The sequence below is a fragment of the Capricornis sumatraensis genome, chromosome 19, assembly GCF_032405125.1.
Source record: "Capricornis sumatraensis isolate serow.1 chromosome 19, serow.2, whole genome shotgun sequence".
Classification (NCBI taxonomy): Eukaryota; Metazoa; Chordata; class Mammalia; order Artiodactyla; family Bovidae; genus Capricornis; species Capricornis sumatraensis.
In genome coordinates, this window is record NC_091087.1 from 36,377,525 (window position 1) to 36,393,326 (window position 15,802).

The 15,802-nt window shown below is 53.5% G+C and overlaps 1 protein-coding gene across 4 annotated transcripts in view; it reads left to right on the plus strand.

Annotated features, from left to right (window-relative positions):
- Positions 1–740: 740 nt before the first annotated feature.
- Positions 741–15,802, plus strand: part of PCSK6 (proprotein convertase subtilisin/kexin type 6) — a 170,474-nt gene continuing 155,412 nt past the window's right edge. For all 4 annotated transcript variants that reach the window (XM_068991309.1, XM_068991310.1, XM_068991311.1 and 1 more), the window contains exon 1: positions 741–1,025. In XM_068991309.1, coding sequence (XP_068847410.1) covers positions 741–1,025 — 285 coding nt within the window. The remainder of the gene's footprint in view (positions 1,026–15,802) is intronic.

The following is a 15,802-nucleotide window of genomic DNA, read 5'->3' on the forward strand; positions in this document are numbered from 1 at the left end:
GCCAGAGCTCATACAAACTCTCAGCAAAAGCTGGTGCCTGGCCAGCGCTCCTGTCATCCTCTGAACAGCGCCACCGGGGAGATGACTGTTGTCACTGCACTCACAGATAAAGGGGTGGCAGCTTGCCCACAGTCGCGCTGCTGGGAAATGGACAGTTGGGGACCCACAGCGCCGTCCTCCCCCAGGAAAGCTGTCCCCGAGGTTCCTCCCGAAGCCAAACCTGGGACACTGTCAGGCCTGGTTCTCAGAGCGGCCGACCCGTCTTTCCTTGTAGTTTCTTCGCCCAATACTCAGACGAGCCGAGCTCTCACGCGGGGACGAGTAAGGCTTCGCGGGCAGGAGGTCAAACACTGTTAGGCAAATGATGAGGCCCCCAGGCACCCCGACGGGAGGGAGATGCCGGCAGCCAGGCTGGGAGTGGGACTCACCTGAGATGCCCTGGGCCTTCCGGCCGCTGGGGGAACGCGTGTCCCGAGCGCCCCCTTAGGCTGCGGGAAGTTACGGGGTGAGGGGGGAGCTCTTTGCCCGGGGCGCGCGAGGGCCGGGTGCCGGTCACCGAGCGCGGGCCAGGGCACTGCCGGGCCGCGCGGGCGGGAACGCGCGGCGGCCGCCGCCTCCTCCCCTCGCTCCCGCCCGCCGCGGTGGCGGCGGCGCTTCCCCGGCGCGGAGCGGCTTTAAAAGGCGGCACCCCACCCCCCGGCGCACTCGCCGCTCCGGCGCCGCGCGAGCCTGCCACTGCCATGCCTCCGCGCGCGCCGCCCGCGCCCGGGCCCCGGCCACCGCCCCGCGCCCCCGCCGCCGCCGGGGACGCGGGCCCCGACTCGAGGGCCGCCGGCGGGCCCGGGCTCCGGCCGCTCGCGCCGCGCCCTTGGCGCTGGCTGCTGCTACTCGCGCTGCCCGCCGCCTGCTCCGCGCCGCCGCCGCCGCGCCCCGTCTACACCAACCACTGGGCGGTGCAAGTGCTGGGCGGCCCGGCCGTGGCGGACCGCGTGGCCGCGGCGCACGGCTACCTCAACTTGGGCCAGGTGAGTGCGGATGGCCCCGCGCGCCCAAAACTTTGGCTGCCGCTGGCGGGCGCGGCGCGAGGGGGCGCCCTGTGAGGAGTCTCCCGGAGCGCGGCGCGGGGTCCTCGGCGGCCAACCGGGCAGCACCCCGACGCGGACACCTGCCCAGCCGCGCCGGTGGGGAGCCCGTGGAGAGCGCTGTCCTCCCGTGTCCCCTCAGGTCCTCCCGCCGCCGACCCGGCCCATCGGCGCCGGCCCTCCAGCTAGACGGGCGGCGCGGGGCTCCGGACCCTGTACGCGCGCAGGTGGGGACTGAGGTCGTGCGCTTCCTCGGCGTCCGCGTCTCTCGGAGGGAGGGCGGCCGGAGTCGAAGGGGCTTTCCGGGCGGCCTGGACCCCGCAGCCAGAGGCGAGGGTCCAGCCTTTAATCCCCCCCAGGCCCCCGGCAGGGTTTGGGGGAGTTGGCTTCGTCTCTGGGCCTCTGGTCGGCGGGTCTGATGGCAGTTCTCTGCGGACCGGTCGTGTGACCTTAGGCTGGTCTCTTCCTTCTTTCCATCCGCTCGCCTGTCGAGACGTTGACCTTGTGTACTTAGGTGCGCGGTGGTTGGGACGGGATTGTGTTTCGGGCCGCAGAGCACCTGCCAGGGCCTGACCACTCCTGCACCTGGCTCACAGGAGTGCTGTCAGCGAGCAAGAGGGGACAAGCCTGGGGCAGGACCGCGGGTGGGGTAGCTCCATAGGACCTCAGAGGCAGGCTCCCTTTTCCTGTGCCAACCCAGCCCGGCGGGTTGATCCTGATTTATGGCGGGTGGGGGCCCACCGGGGGACCTCTCTGTGCGTTGACCAAACCTCCAACAAACTACACACTTAGAGGATCAAGTGGAGTGACAGGGACGCGCCTTCTCATAACTCAGATCCTGCCACCAGCCAGCGTTAAATTTGGTGTCATCATTATCCGTGACAGAAGTGGGCCACCTCTGGTGCGGCTCTGATGTGAGTGACATTTCTTTGCATCCCAAGTCCGGTGCAAATGCTGCTAATGTGAGTTGTGCGGCCTTCTGGAAACGTAGATCCTGCTGTCTGAACTGTACTTCACACCGCAGGTCAGAGAGTGTCTGAAATAACCCATCATGTCCTTGGTGTGTCTTTTTGTTGTATGTTGAACACTCAGGTCTCTGCAAACATCCTGTGATTTAAGATTTGCCTTTGGGCAGGCAGCACTGGCTTCAGTTCCTAAATCTGAGGTTCCTAAATCTCTTGGTTCATGGTCCAGATGAAAAAAGTGCTTCTTGGTGCCCTTCTGGCGCCTGCTTCCCCTGTTGGCTCAGGCCCGGCTCCTGCCACAGTTCATTGCTCCGCCCAGGTGGCCCAGCAGTTTGTCTTCAGCTAAAAGTGACTCTTTAATGGCACAGTAAATTACAAAGTGCCTGGGTTCCTGGCTCTTATAATTAAGTGAACAGAGGGGAACTGAAGTTGAGCGGGGATCTCCCGGACATTGCAGTAGAGGCCTGGTGAGGCCCCTTACCACTCCTGTCCTCAGGCATCAGAGCTGCCAGCCCCCTGACCACGCCCCATCTTCAAACAACTTGCATCCCACTACTGAGGGGCTTGTACCATGAAGCCTGCCGTCTTTGCTTTGCCTGTGGGAGAGGTTTTGTTGGGGTGTGCACCCTTCCCCCGGGATCTCCTGGGGAGTGTCCAGAGTAGTCGAGGTGGGCTGCACACAGCCTGGCACTCAGCCTGGGAATGGGATGCTGCTGGGACTGATGCAGGAGACTGTCATACACCCAGGGGATAAGAGCTGTCTTCGAGGTGAGTGTGTGTGTGTTTGTGTACACGTGTGTCATTTCTCAAGGAGGGCCTGTTACCCTTTATTCCCAGTGCAGCTTTCCCCCCACCTCCCCCAAGTCACTGCTAATGTGGAAAAGGCCTGGAGCAGTCCGGCCTCTACCTACTCAGTAAGAACTCTTTAAAAACCGTATTTGCCTTCTTCAGCCAGGAGAGTCTGTGACTCATAAGTAAGATGTATGTATTATTGGCTTTCCTTTATGGGTGAGTGAGCCATGGTGGCGCGAGGGCTGGGAGCACTGTGTCCACACGGCAGAGTGCATCACCTCTGGCGGCTGCACTGTGCTTTGTCTCCTTCCACGTTCCTGGCTCCTAGTTTTCCTGTGAGTGACCTTCCCTAGACCCTTAGTGGGCAGCTGGTGGTGTGCCCGGCGCCTGCCCTGACTCTTCATCATGGTCTTTGCTGCACTCAAGCCCTGACTTTACCTTCATACAGCCATGGACCTGACCCTATTTATCTTGTGTGGTGCGGGTCAAATGACACCAGTGGTTATTCACCTGTCTTGAATCATGGATCCCTTTCAGAGTCTGAAAGAGGCTCTGGATCCTCTCCATTTAAAAATATACGTCATTGGGAACAGGACAAACACATTTCTTTTTGCCCCTCAATTCATTATATTATAATGGGAATCCCAGATAATGCAACACAGTTTACAAAAAAAGAATAAAGATTGGAAAGAGCCAAATGTCACTCGACAGACGACAAAATTAACCACGTGGATAATCCAAGAGAACCCAGAGGCCAACTATTAGAACTTAGGGGAGAGAGAAGTGGGGGCTTTATTGACAAGAGACCCCTGACAATGGCCACAGCTGCGAGGACAGCATAAGAGCTGTTAGATACTTAGGAATCAATCCTAGAGAAGTGTCAGACTCCCATGGAGAGGATTATAAAACATTGTAAAAAAAGTGTTGGGAAAAAGCAGGCAAGAATGATAGAGAGATTACATTCATGATGGGAGAGGTGACTGTCACAGGTCCCCTCAACTAATGTGTAAATTCAGTATAAGCTAGTTTAGTGTGAGTAGATTTTTATATCGAATGTGAAATCACACAAATACCATAGATGACTCCAAGAAGGAAGATGGGGAGGGCAGTGTCTGCCACCATGAGTTTCAGTGGTCATGGCAGTTCTGCTGTGGCCTGGTGATGGTCGTGTCTGTTGGTGACATTGACTCCAGCCCAGGCATATGTGGGAGCTTGTGTGTGAGCCAAAGAGGTTCTTGTGGATGGGAGGGCTGGGCAGTCCAGGACACGGTGCTGAGAGAGCCAGGTCTCCGCAGGGAAGGGCAGCAGACCCTCACCTCCCACTGTATGGGAACTCCAGATAGGATGAGGGCCTGAGTGTGTATCATTGAGGACGACCTTCATCACATTGGCAAAAGAGAGGATTTCTGTTTATAACTTATTTTACTGACGTATAGTTGAATTACATATTGTGTCAATTTCAAAGTGATTCGGTTGTACATACATAAATATCGTTTTTTATATTCTTCATTTGTAGGATATTGAATGTAGTGCCTTGTGCTATGTGGTAGGGCCTTGTTGTTTATCCATCCTATAGATAATGACTGCTAACCCCAAACTCGAGGTCCATCCTCCCCCCACCCTGCCTCCCCTTGGTAACCCCAAGTCTGTTCTCTGTGTCTATGAGTCTGTTTTTATTTCATAGATAAGTTGATTTGTGTCATATTTTAGATTGCCACTTTATTCTTTTTTGTGGCTGAGCAATATTCCATTGTATGCTATTTCATTGCTAAGTCATATCCAGCTCTTTGCGACCCTGTGGACAATAGCATGCCAAGCTCCTCTGTCCATGGGATTTCTCAGGTAAGAAATTTGGAGTGGGGTGCCGTTTCCTTCTCCATTGTATATATGTGCCACATTTTCTTTATCTATTCAGTTATCGATGGACATTGAGGTTGCTTCCATGACTTGGCTATTGTGAACAGTGCTGCCATGAACACAGGGCTGCATGTATATTTTTGAATTATAGTTTTGTTCAGATATATGCCCAGGAGTGGAACTGCAGGGTCATATGGTAGTTCTATTTTTAGTTTTTTGAAGACTCTCCATACTTTGCTCCATAGTGGCTACACCTATTTTCATTCTAACCCAACAGTGTAGGAGAGTTGAGAAAGGAAAGGATTTCTTAAACAAGACACAAAAAGATCAAATAGAGAAGGGAAGAGATTTATACATTAATAAAAGTGTCATAACATTAAAAAAGCAAATTAGAGATTAGGAAGTATTTATAACATATAACAGTATTTTATAACATATAACAGATTCATGTGTAGATTATTTAAAAGGCTATAAATGAATAATGGAGAGGGAAATAGCAACCCACTCCAGCATTCTTGCCTAGAGAATCCCATGGACAGTGGAGCCTGGTGGGCTACAGTCCACAGGGTCGCAAAGAGTTGAACACGACTGAGCGACTAACATATGTAAATGAATAAGAAAAAGGATAAGCACCAGGTAGACAAATGGGGAGGTATATATGAATAGGGAATTGAATGAAAGGGAAACCCAGGTGAGAAAAAGTGCCCAGCCTCCCTGGGAACTGATGAGCCTTAAGGTGGTCATCCCACTTCACGCCCGTGGGGTTGGCAGACTGAGATGGTGTCAGCATGAAAGGCTGCCTGGGCTGCGGAGGAGCCAGGAATTGGCAGTGGGTACAGCTGCTTGGAGAGCAATAGGAGGTCGGTTGTGTCAGCCTGTCCACATCCTGGCTTCAGCCTGGGAGATCCTCACTGCTTCCCCAGGAGACTTGTACAGGAGTGTCCATGGGGGCATCTCTAGATGAAGGGAGACACCACCTAAATACCGCCAGGAGAAGAATGGAGGAGAAAAGTTGTCACACCAGAGGGTACTCAACAGTACTTAGAAAAGAGGGAACTAGGTGTGTATCTACATAGGTACATCCCAGAAATAATGTTGAGTGAAATGGCAGGTTGCAGGTGCACGGTGTAATAGTATTTATGTAAATTTTTAAAAAACAATAAGCCATTTTGTAGAACTTATGAACACTTACACAGGTAGTGAAAGTATAGACGCTTGGGCTGGAAGGATCCACATCAAATTCTAGTTAGTAGAATTTCAAACTTAATCTGCAATGTTCTAATTCCTAATCTGCTATAGAAGCATATAGGTGTTTGTTGTTGTTTAGTTGCTGAGTCATGTCCAACTCTTGTGACCCCTTGGACTATAGCCCATCAGGCTCCTCAGTCCATGGGATTCTCCAGGCAAGAATGCTGGATTTGGGTTGCCATTCCCTTCTCCAGGGGATCTTCCTGACCCAGGGATCAGACCTGCCTCTCCTGCAGTGGCAGGCAGATTCTTTACCACTGAGCCGCCTGGGAAGGCCAGGCGTATATGTATATGTATAATATACGTAAGTGATATACAAAATTATGTTTAAGCATTTTGCACCTTTTTGTGTGTCAGAACATACATACACCCACTTGCATACAGACATGCATATGTACATGGATATACACATGCACATTTGTATGCATATACATGTATCCACATACACCTACGTTCATGCACACACAGATGTACACGTGCAGTGTTAAAGGAGGGGGGAAAAATGCATATCATACCCATATATGACTGTTCTTGGGTCACCCGTGGGCTCAGGTGAGAATGCCCTGCCTAGACTAAAGTCCAGGCTGGGTTGGTCCACTTGTGTAGGAAGTGGTGACCTGGAGAAACAGAAGTCCTGGCTGCAGTCACAGGGTTCTTGAGACAGAGCTGTACCTGGAGCCCATGCACCCCTCTGCCTTCCCCTCTGCCAGTCATCTTTCTCCGTCAGGCCAGCTCTCAGCAGAGGTGGCCTCAGCCCAGCCTACATCATCACCTCTGACGTTGCTCACTCAGAGAAAAGACGTTGTTCATTCACATGAAAAGTATGGCAGCAAGCCGTTGGCCCCCCACTGGATCACAGCAGCACGGCGTCGGCAGCTCTTAGAAGTGATGTTTATCTTAAGGGTGGCACTGAGGCTCCGTGCTTGCCCTTGCATTTCTGCTTTGCCTGGAGTATTGAGCTAATTTGTTGGTTCTGAGTCTGAGCATAAAATAGCAGGCTGGCTGCCAGGGCCCTGAAAGATCTAAGAGCCGTAAATGGTTTTGAACTTTCCTTAAATAGTTTTACTTAAAATAGCTACTGAGCTGAGCGTACCTGGCCCAGAATTTCAGGTGGGCCTTTGTCATTCACTTGTCAACAGAGGAAAATTGTCTTGCTGCACACAGCTTGTTCTTACAACCAGGAGCAAGCTGAAGCTTTAGCCAGGTGTTAGAAGTGATGGGCTGGAACTTGTTCCAGTGAGTGTTGGGGACTTGGGAGGGACGAGGGGAGCCCAGAACAGCAGTCACTAGGTACTGGTTTTCACCTGGAGGCTGTCTTGCTTTTATGCTCTCAACCGGGATGGTCTGTGAACAGCAAGGGCAAGTTTCTGGTGTGAGCTGGGGGGCGGTTGGGCGGTTGGGGGGTGGGGATAGACAGAGCTGGGACTGGGAAGGTCATGCAGTATTACATGTTCCTGTCTGCCCTCTTCATGCAGATGGTAATGGATTGAAGTGGACATGGCTTTATTTGATGGGCAGTATCATGAGTCACTGGGGCTGCAGTGGGGGGAGGTGAGCAAAGCTTGAGTTGCAGGGCACGGCGCTGGGAGAACCCTCAAGGCCAGGGTCCGAGGACTGAGAACCCGGCCAGGGGGGCTAGCCAGCTCTATGGCCCATTGGGAAAGTTGTTTTAAACCTTGGCAGAGGCCAAGAGTGTTGGTCCTGGTGGGATGGAAGAGCCTGAGGGCCGTCTAGGCCCCTCCCTGGTCTTGGACTACACAGGACTGTCTACACTTTGGGGAACACTCCAGGCTTCTTGGGATCGCTAGGCCCCTGCACAGATCTGGCCTCTAGAAAGCAGTTCCTCTGGTCTTTTCTGGCACGTCTGGCACTGGCGCCCCTCTCTCTAGCCAGTACCCTGCCCATGGAGGCCTTCACGATCACGAGTGTCCGTGTCCTTTCCAGCTGGGACTGCAGCGTGGCCTTGGCACTGACTGGAGACCCTGGTGTGTGCTCGGGCTTGGCCGGTGGTTCCCTGGGACTGCTGTCACCATGGAGCCTGGTACTGACCTGCCGGTGCTGCTGGGCCTGTTCACCGTGAGGAGACCTCAGTCCAGTTAAGCGTGACTGGCTACACATTACAAACTGGCAGACCGGGGCCCGAAGCCCTCCCTTCTGACTCGCCTGCCTGCTCACCCGCCTGGCAGAAGGCCGTCACCCTGCATCTGAGATTTGGATAAGCCGCTGGGCGAGGAGCCTTTCAGCTGTGTGCTGCCGCTGACACGCAGGCCCGTGTGGACCCAGGAGCCTCGAGCGTGCATACAGTGCTGGCGCTGGTGTGCTCCGCGCTGCGTGGTCTTTACTGAGGCTTGCTCCTGAGTCTCCACAGTGGAGGGAAAAGCCCGTCCCTCCCCGGGGGCCGCACACAGTCCCTCGCAGTCTGAGGCTCTCCCCTAGATGGGCCCTCCTCCCCCTCCCTGTGGGCCCCGGCTCACCCAGAGCTGGGGGCCTGGAGGCTGCTGCCCCCTCCGTGCTCCCGTGCCTCCTGTGCTGTCTGGAACCACGCTTCTCTCTTTGGCCTCCTGTTCCCCCACTTCTCCCCGTCCAGGCCGTGTAGACCCTCCTGCCCCTTCCACCGCCTTCTGCTCTGGCCAGACCCCTCACTCTGTGCTTGCTTCCTCGTGGCATCCTTGGTGCTTTTCTGTCAGATGAGAAAGGCTCTCTCCTTCTGTGGCCCTCCTGGTCAGTACCTTGTCCTTCCTGGCTGGCTGCTGCCCTGCAGCCATGCCCCTGGGCTCCCAGGCCTCCGTCTTGCTGTCTGCCAGCCTGTCTGTGCCTCCACTGGGCTCTGTGCTTCGTGGGCACCTCAGTTCACACCCATTGTCTGGCTGCTCCTGGAGATGAGGTCCGATGGAGCTGTCTCTCTGATGCAGGGCCGTCGGCCCAGGGCGACCTGTGCCTGGCAGACATGCCCACAGTGATTCAGACTGTGTTTGTTAAGTGCTCCCCTGGGTGCTGGGCCCTCAGAGTCATGGGGAAGGCACCTCTGGGAGAGCCTCTTATGGGGGGCAGGGTGCAGGCATTGTGACTGAGCACAGTCAGGCTCCTCTCAGCATCTGGACAGAACCATCTCCCCTCCACCACTTATCTGGATCCCTGCTTCTGGGAACCTCTCAGTGGGCCCCTCCCAGCTCCACGGTGCGGGGGGAGGAGCTGCCCTGTGACGTGGTAGCTGCTCCCCAGTCTGGTCAGCTACATGTCCCGGCCCCTTCCATCCTATAGGGTCCCGTCATCCTGCCGAGTCCTGGTCTCTGTGAGGTCCAGTGTCTCTGCTCATGGAGTGTTGGAGACCTGGCGGCAGGCATGAGGCCCTGTCCAGCACCGCACAGAATGGGATGAACAGCCATCAGCTCTCAGGAGGGAGCCTTGTGCTCATGGGATGGGACGGGATCTGCAGCTTGAGTTCCCATGGTAACCGGCCCATCAATGCCCTCAGTGTCAAGTCAGTGGCACCGTGGAGAAGAAGAAACAGGCTCATTGTCTCTGCCTTGGCCGCTTGGGCCCAAACCAGCCATACTCCGCAGGGCTGGACAGTCCTGGCCACTGTGGGGCACAGCCTGGCCAGAATGGGGCTGTGGGCTTCAGCTTCCTGACCTCCCTGGAGCCTTGTGACTTCCTGCCCCTGGTGCTGTCTTCCTTGCTGGTCTGCTCAATGGGAGAAAGGGCTTGTCTGCCACAGGGGTGAATAAACCGTGTCTAGTGTCGTGGTTGGGTGCTTCCCATTTTGTTTGTGGTATGGTTCTCAGAAATGACCTCCCGTGTTCATTCCACCAGAACCATCATTGCCTGTGAAAGGACCCAGCCCACCGTGTGATCCTTGTCAGATGCCCCGAGGTGGACAGTTGGGGCAGGAGGGAGCAAGGGGCAGGGAGAGGGGGCCCTCTCATGAGATAAGGGCCTAAGGCCCCCTGGTCTGGAGAAGAGGCTGTCCTTTCACTCACCCGTCATAATCCTCCAAGTCGGAAACCAGGGCATTGCTGGGTTCCACTGCCTTCCTCCCTGGTGCCTGTCTGCGACTCCTTCTCTCTGCCTCCTGGTCGTGCCTGCAGCCTCCTCTCTGCGATTGGGTTTCTGCCTCCCTCGGCCATTCCCCACCCCAGGCTTGAAATCACAGAGGCTCTTCTGTAGCAGAGCGTAACTGTGTGGCCCTTGGGAGTGAGCTGTCCCCTGCTGCCCCCTGCCCCTCCATCCCCACCTGGAGCCCTCACAGTTGCCGGACACCCCAGCTGGTACAGACCTTTGCTGAGCGGGAAGTGTGCCACATGCCTTTTCTTTCTCTGCATCTGCTGTTTTGGGGTTGCTGCTTTAACCTGGGCGCCCATTCCCATGGAGTCCACCTGGAGAGCCTGCCCCTCTTCAGCACTAACTGAAGTGCTGTTTCCTGCCCTGTCTGCTGCCTGGTGGGGCAGAACTCTGGTCTGCAGGCTCCAGGGCCCTGGCCTGATAGGGAGCCTGTCTCCCCGCCACCCCGCAGCCTCTTGTGGTCTGGCCCCAGGCCTGCTGTCCACTCCCACATCACCTCTAGAAGCACTGGGGGGACTGGGTCACTTGGCCACTGGGTTCCAGGACCTCTGTCACAACTGCCACCAGTTGGCTTTGAGCTGCCCTTCTTGTTCACCAGGCACCGCTCTGATCATCACCCCTAAGCCCTATTAACCCTGTTACACAGATGAGCAAGCTGAGGCACGGAGCAGCTGAGTAACTCATTGAGGCTCAGGCCCGTCAGAGCAAGGCTTTCCATGGAGGCAGCTTTCATTCCAGCATCCTCTTTGGGAAAGGCTGCGGAGCGCAGTTGGCCGTGGGGCTGCAATCGAGGTTTCCTAACTGGTAAGGCAGAGGGTACAGTCTGGGCAAAGGAAAGATTGAGATATAGCAGTTCCCCATGTCCAGAAGATGCTGGCACCCTCCCAGTGAGGGGCAGGGCTGAGCTGCACGTTCAGACCCTCCCTTCTTACTAGGTCCCTGGGCTAGGGCTTCCCTTCAAAGGCTTAGGGGGACTAGCGATAAAGAATCTGCCAGTGCAGGTTAGACCAAGAGACATGGTCTCAATCCCTGGGTCGGGAAGATCCCCAGGAGGAGGACATGGCAACCCACTCCAGGATTCTTGCCTGGAGAATCCCATGGATGGAGGAGCCTGGTGGGCGACAGTCCATGGGGTCACAGAGAGTTGGACACGACTGAAGTGACTAGGCACACATGCATGTGCAGGAATGAAGGTAGCCCATAGCACTCCTGACCTCTAGGAGTCTGAGAGTCTCAGGGCAGGGAGTTTCCCTTGGACGCCTCCCATGGCCCATTGAAGCCCCCGTGTTTCCCACCTTGGATGAGAGTAGAGAACTGTCCATCAGACACCCAGCCAGAAACCAGAACCGCAGAGAAGCGCCTTCATGACCCAGGGTGGCACCCAGGGTGGCCTGGCCTAGACATGAAACTGTGTGGTTACTTAATTTTCTTTGTGTAATACCAAAGAATACGGTATGTAGAAAAGTTGGAAAATATGGAAAAGAGCAAAAAACACTGAGAAAAGATCATTTATAATTCTACCCCTGCCCAAAATCACTGCAGATGGTGACTGCAGCCATGAAATTAAAAGACGCTTACTCCTTGGAAGAAAAGTTATGACCAACCTAGATAGCATATTGAAAAGCAGAGACATTACTTGCTGACTAAGGTCCGTCTAGTCAAGGCTATGGTTTTTCCAGTGGTCATGTATGGATATGAGAGTTGGACGGTGAAGAAAGCTGAGCGCCAAAGAATTGATGCTTTTGAACTGTGGTATTGGAGAAGACTCTTGCGAGTCCCTTGGATTGCAAGGAGATCCAACCAGTCCATTCTAAGGGAGATCAGCCCTGGGTGTTCTTTGGAGGGAATGATGCTAAAGCTGAAACTCCAGTACTTTGGCCACCTCATGTGAAGAGTTGACTCATTGGAAAAGTCTCTGATACTGGGAGGTATTGGGGGCAGGAGGAAAAGGAGACGACAGAGGATGAGATGGCTGGATGGCATCACCGACTTGATGGACGTGAGTTTGAGTGAACTCCGGGAGTTGGTGATAGACAAGGAGGCCTGGCGTGCTGTGATTCATGGGGGTCGCAAAAGGTCAGACACAACTGAGCGACTGAACTGAACTGAACTGAACCCCTGCCCCAGATAAACTGTTAACATTTTGGGCTGTGCCCTGTTATCATTTAGTTTTTTAGACTGTGTGGGTGTATGCGTGTGTGTATGCATGTTCGTCTGTATATCTGGGTATATGGGTGCACACACGCGTGTACAGTTTTAGGCTGATGTTGTTGCACAGTTGTTGCAGCTGTACCTCTTGGGTCTGTAACTGTTTTGTGGTGAAATTTTTAATGAATACTCAGTGCCCTGGTGGTACCTTACCTAATCTTCCCTGACATTTAGGTCAGTGGATTCTTTGTGAGGTCATATTGCTGCTGACGGAGAATGCCAGCACTGGGTGGGGTGGTGCACAGGTTCCCCGCCCTCCCCTCCCCTCCACCTGCTGCCAAACCTCACCCCACTGGTTCCCATGCTGGTTACACCTCAGCCCCCATCCTGCATCACCTGCCTTGCACAGGGTCCCATACTTGGTGACATGTGTCAGTCCAGCTCACAAGGATTCTGTGAAGCACTTTTTCCTTATTTGATAAAGCTACTGGTATGCTGTGTAAATATCCTCCCTTCACAGAGAATTCAAACAGTGAAAGATTCGTGAAGAGAAGGACCCCAGATCCCCTGCCTCTCCTCATCCCATTCTCAACTGACCCCTCCCCCAACACCACTCCATCCACACGTTCGTGTCCGTGTGTCCTGTTTTCATGGAGGGTGAATGGGCCATGCCAGATGTACCCAACAGTACATCTTGGAAAGCTCTCTACTGACGTACGTAGAGATCTCCCTCACTCTTTTGAAGTAGTTTTAAGCTGTTGTATTGAAGCCACATATTTGGTTACAGCATTGCCTTATTAATTCACGTCATTTGATTTTCCTCCAGGTTTTTTTTTTCTGTATCATAAACAACATTGCAGTGATCATTCTTGTTCCTCTTCTCTGTATGAGAATTTCTGTAGGCTACATAATAGCAAAAACAAATAGGGGTAGTGGATATGTAAGTCCCCTACATACAAACCTTCAAGTTGTGAACGTTCAAAGATGTGAATGTGCGTTCATATGTCCACTTACATGACTTAGTTCATGTGTCTGGTGTATGCTGTCACATGCACGCATCCTCTACACGTGGTTGTGCTCTTGTGCGCTTTAGTGTGCAGTCCTGTACAGAGGACAGCAGTGCAGCGTCTTTATTTCAAGCCCAGGATGTCCAGAAGCAAGCGTTTAAGCAGTGGTGATACTGTTGGTACTACTGAACTTTTCAAGGTGCTGTAAGATTAAAATTGTTTTCTCTATTTTTTGTGTTTGTTTTTTATCTGATATTTGTATGAAAAGTGTTATAAACCTATTACAGTGCAGTACTATATAGCCAAGTGCGTTAGTTGGGCACCTGGGCTTACTTTGTTGGACTCAAGAACAAATTGGACTTAACGATGGTCCTCTCGGAATGGAACTTGTCTCTATGTTGGGGACCACAGATACCGCTTGACCCTTATTATATGCCTTCCCTGAACTGACTCATTTAATCTTCTTAAGAACCCTGTTTACAGAGAGGAAGCTGAGGCACAGGAAGGTTAAGTAACTTGTCTGTGATTGCAGCGCTTGCCCATGCCAGAGCCAAAATCTGAGCTGAGGTGGTCTGGCTCCAGAGGCCGGGGAGCTGCTGAGGCAAAGCTGAGTCCGTGTGGTGGGGGTGAGGGGGGGCAGGGCTGGGAGGAGGGAGTAAGGGGTGGGCCAGACAGGTGGGGCCGGGTGACACTGCCCACCCCCAGAAAGTAGGTGGGAGGCCAGGCCCTCAGTGGTCCTCTGGGGAGATTGTCAGTACTATTCCTACAGGTAAAAATCAGCTCTCATGGTTGTTTTAATATGCTTTTTTCCCTGATTACTGTTAAAATTAAATGCTTCTTCATAAACTTATGAATCATTTTAATTCCTCTCAGAAGGATTTGTTTATATTTTTTGCCCATTTCCCCAGTGGTTTATTTTTCTTTTCTCCTAATGATCTGTAGGTGCCGTCACTCTCTTGTGGTTATGAATCTTTTGTTTGTAAATAGATTCTCCTGTCACTTTTCTCTGAATGTTGTTCAGAGGGTGTGTTGGCTGCTTGTTTTTGGAGGTAAAATGCGCAGTTGCCGCTGTTCGCAGGGCTTTGGGCTTGTCGCTTATGTGACTGAGTGAACAAGGCAGGGTCCCTGTTGGCAACAGAAGAGAACTAAGTAACCATTGCCAGAGGACTAGTACAAGGAACACACAGGTGGGACCCCCCTGCTTTAGGATGACAGGAGAGTGGGGCTGCTTTCCCCTGGGAGGATCAGGGGTGGCTTTGTGACTAGTGGCTTTGGAGCCAGACCTTGAAGGTCCATGGTTGTCAAAAGCAACGCGGGGAGAAGCAGGGAGCAGGCTGGCCTGAGGAGGAGCGTCATCCTGCATCCCATCGGGGAGAACCCAGCTGGCTGGCTCGGACAGAGTCATGGTCACGGCGGGGCTGCTTCCAGGCATGTGTGCGGGGTAAGGAGAACCACTCCTGTGGGCCAGCAGCATGGGAGCCGCTGCCCGCACTGGGATGAGGGGGTGGAGGGAGGGAGAGCACAGTCAACAGAGCCTTGTGGGCACCAAGGCAGCGAGGATGCGGCACCCTCCTGGCACCTCCCACTGGCTGAGCCCTGAGAGGTGTGTTGTCAGAAGGGGTGCGGGGCTGGGCGAGGAGAGAGGGATAAATAACCAGGGGAGCCGGGCAGGAAGGGGAGCATAACGTGGGGAGCGAGGGACGTCCTGGGTGTGGTGTCACCAGAGGTATAGCAGGCATTTGTCGGGTGCTAGTGTGAAGCCTGACACTGCAGGGGACTGGGTGGGAAGATGGGTCGGGCTGGCATCGCCCCTGGGACACTGCCTCGGCGCCACTGATAACTGTCCATGTGTCCTCTGGCATGCCTGCAGCCCTGTCAGACCCCATGTACCTGGATCTGTGCCTCCTTGCCCTAGTCAGAGTTTCCTTAGGTCTGTCTGACTGAGGACAGAGTTCAGAACGGGAAACTAAGTCCGTTTCTGGCCACTTGGCACTTGGTCTAACACACGGCTTGATCTTTGGTTGTTTTCCTAAACATAAGCAAGTTTATATAAGAATCCCTCCTTGGGTTCTTGGTTAAGCCTAATTTCAATAAAAAGGAAAGAAACCTTACTTCTGTCCTGCCCTCTAAGTAGCCACTCATGCCTGAGTTTGTTCACAGTCTTATGCACGTCTCATAGTTTCTCTTTTGCAGGAATGTGATGCTGTCAGCCACAGGCCAGCAGCAGGACTTGTTTCCATGGCTTAAACAAGTTTCTGTGCCATGACTTTCCCATCCCAGAGCCTCACACCCTGCATTTAAGCACAAGAGGCAGAAGCCCATTTATGGGAATGAACGCTCTCTGTTCCTGGAGTTTCATGTCCTTACACAACATGACCTCTCTGCTACTTTCTAGGTTTTGTTTGTTTGTTTGTTTTGTTTTTAGTTTACTTTTTCAAGGAATGTGGTTTTCTACCTTCCTCTGATACATGGACACACCAGGAAGATCAGAAAAACCAAATTGTTCCTTTTCACACCAAATAGACCTGAAATGCAAAGGAAATCCCAGAGGTAGAATGGGTTCACCCTCCCTGGAAGGTCATCTCTGAGGCTCATTTCCAGGCCCAGGACTAACCACCCTGGCATGTTGACAAGCTGTGTC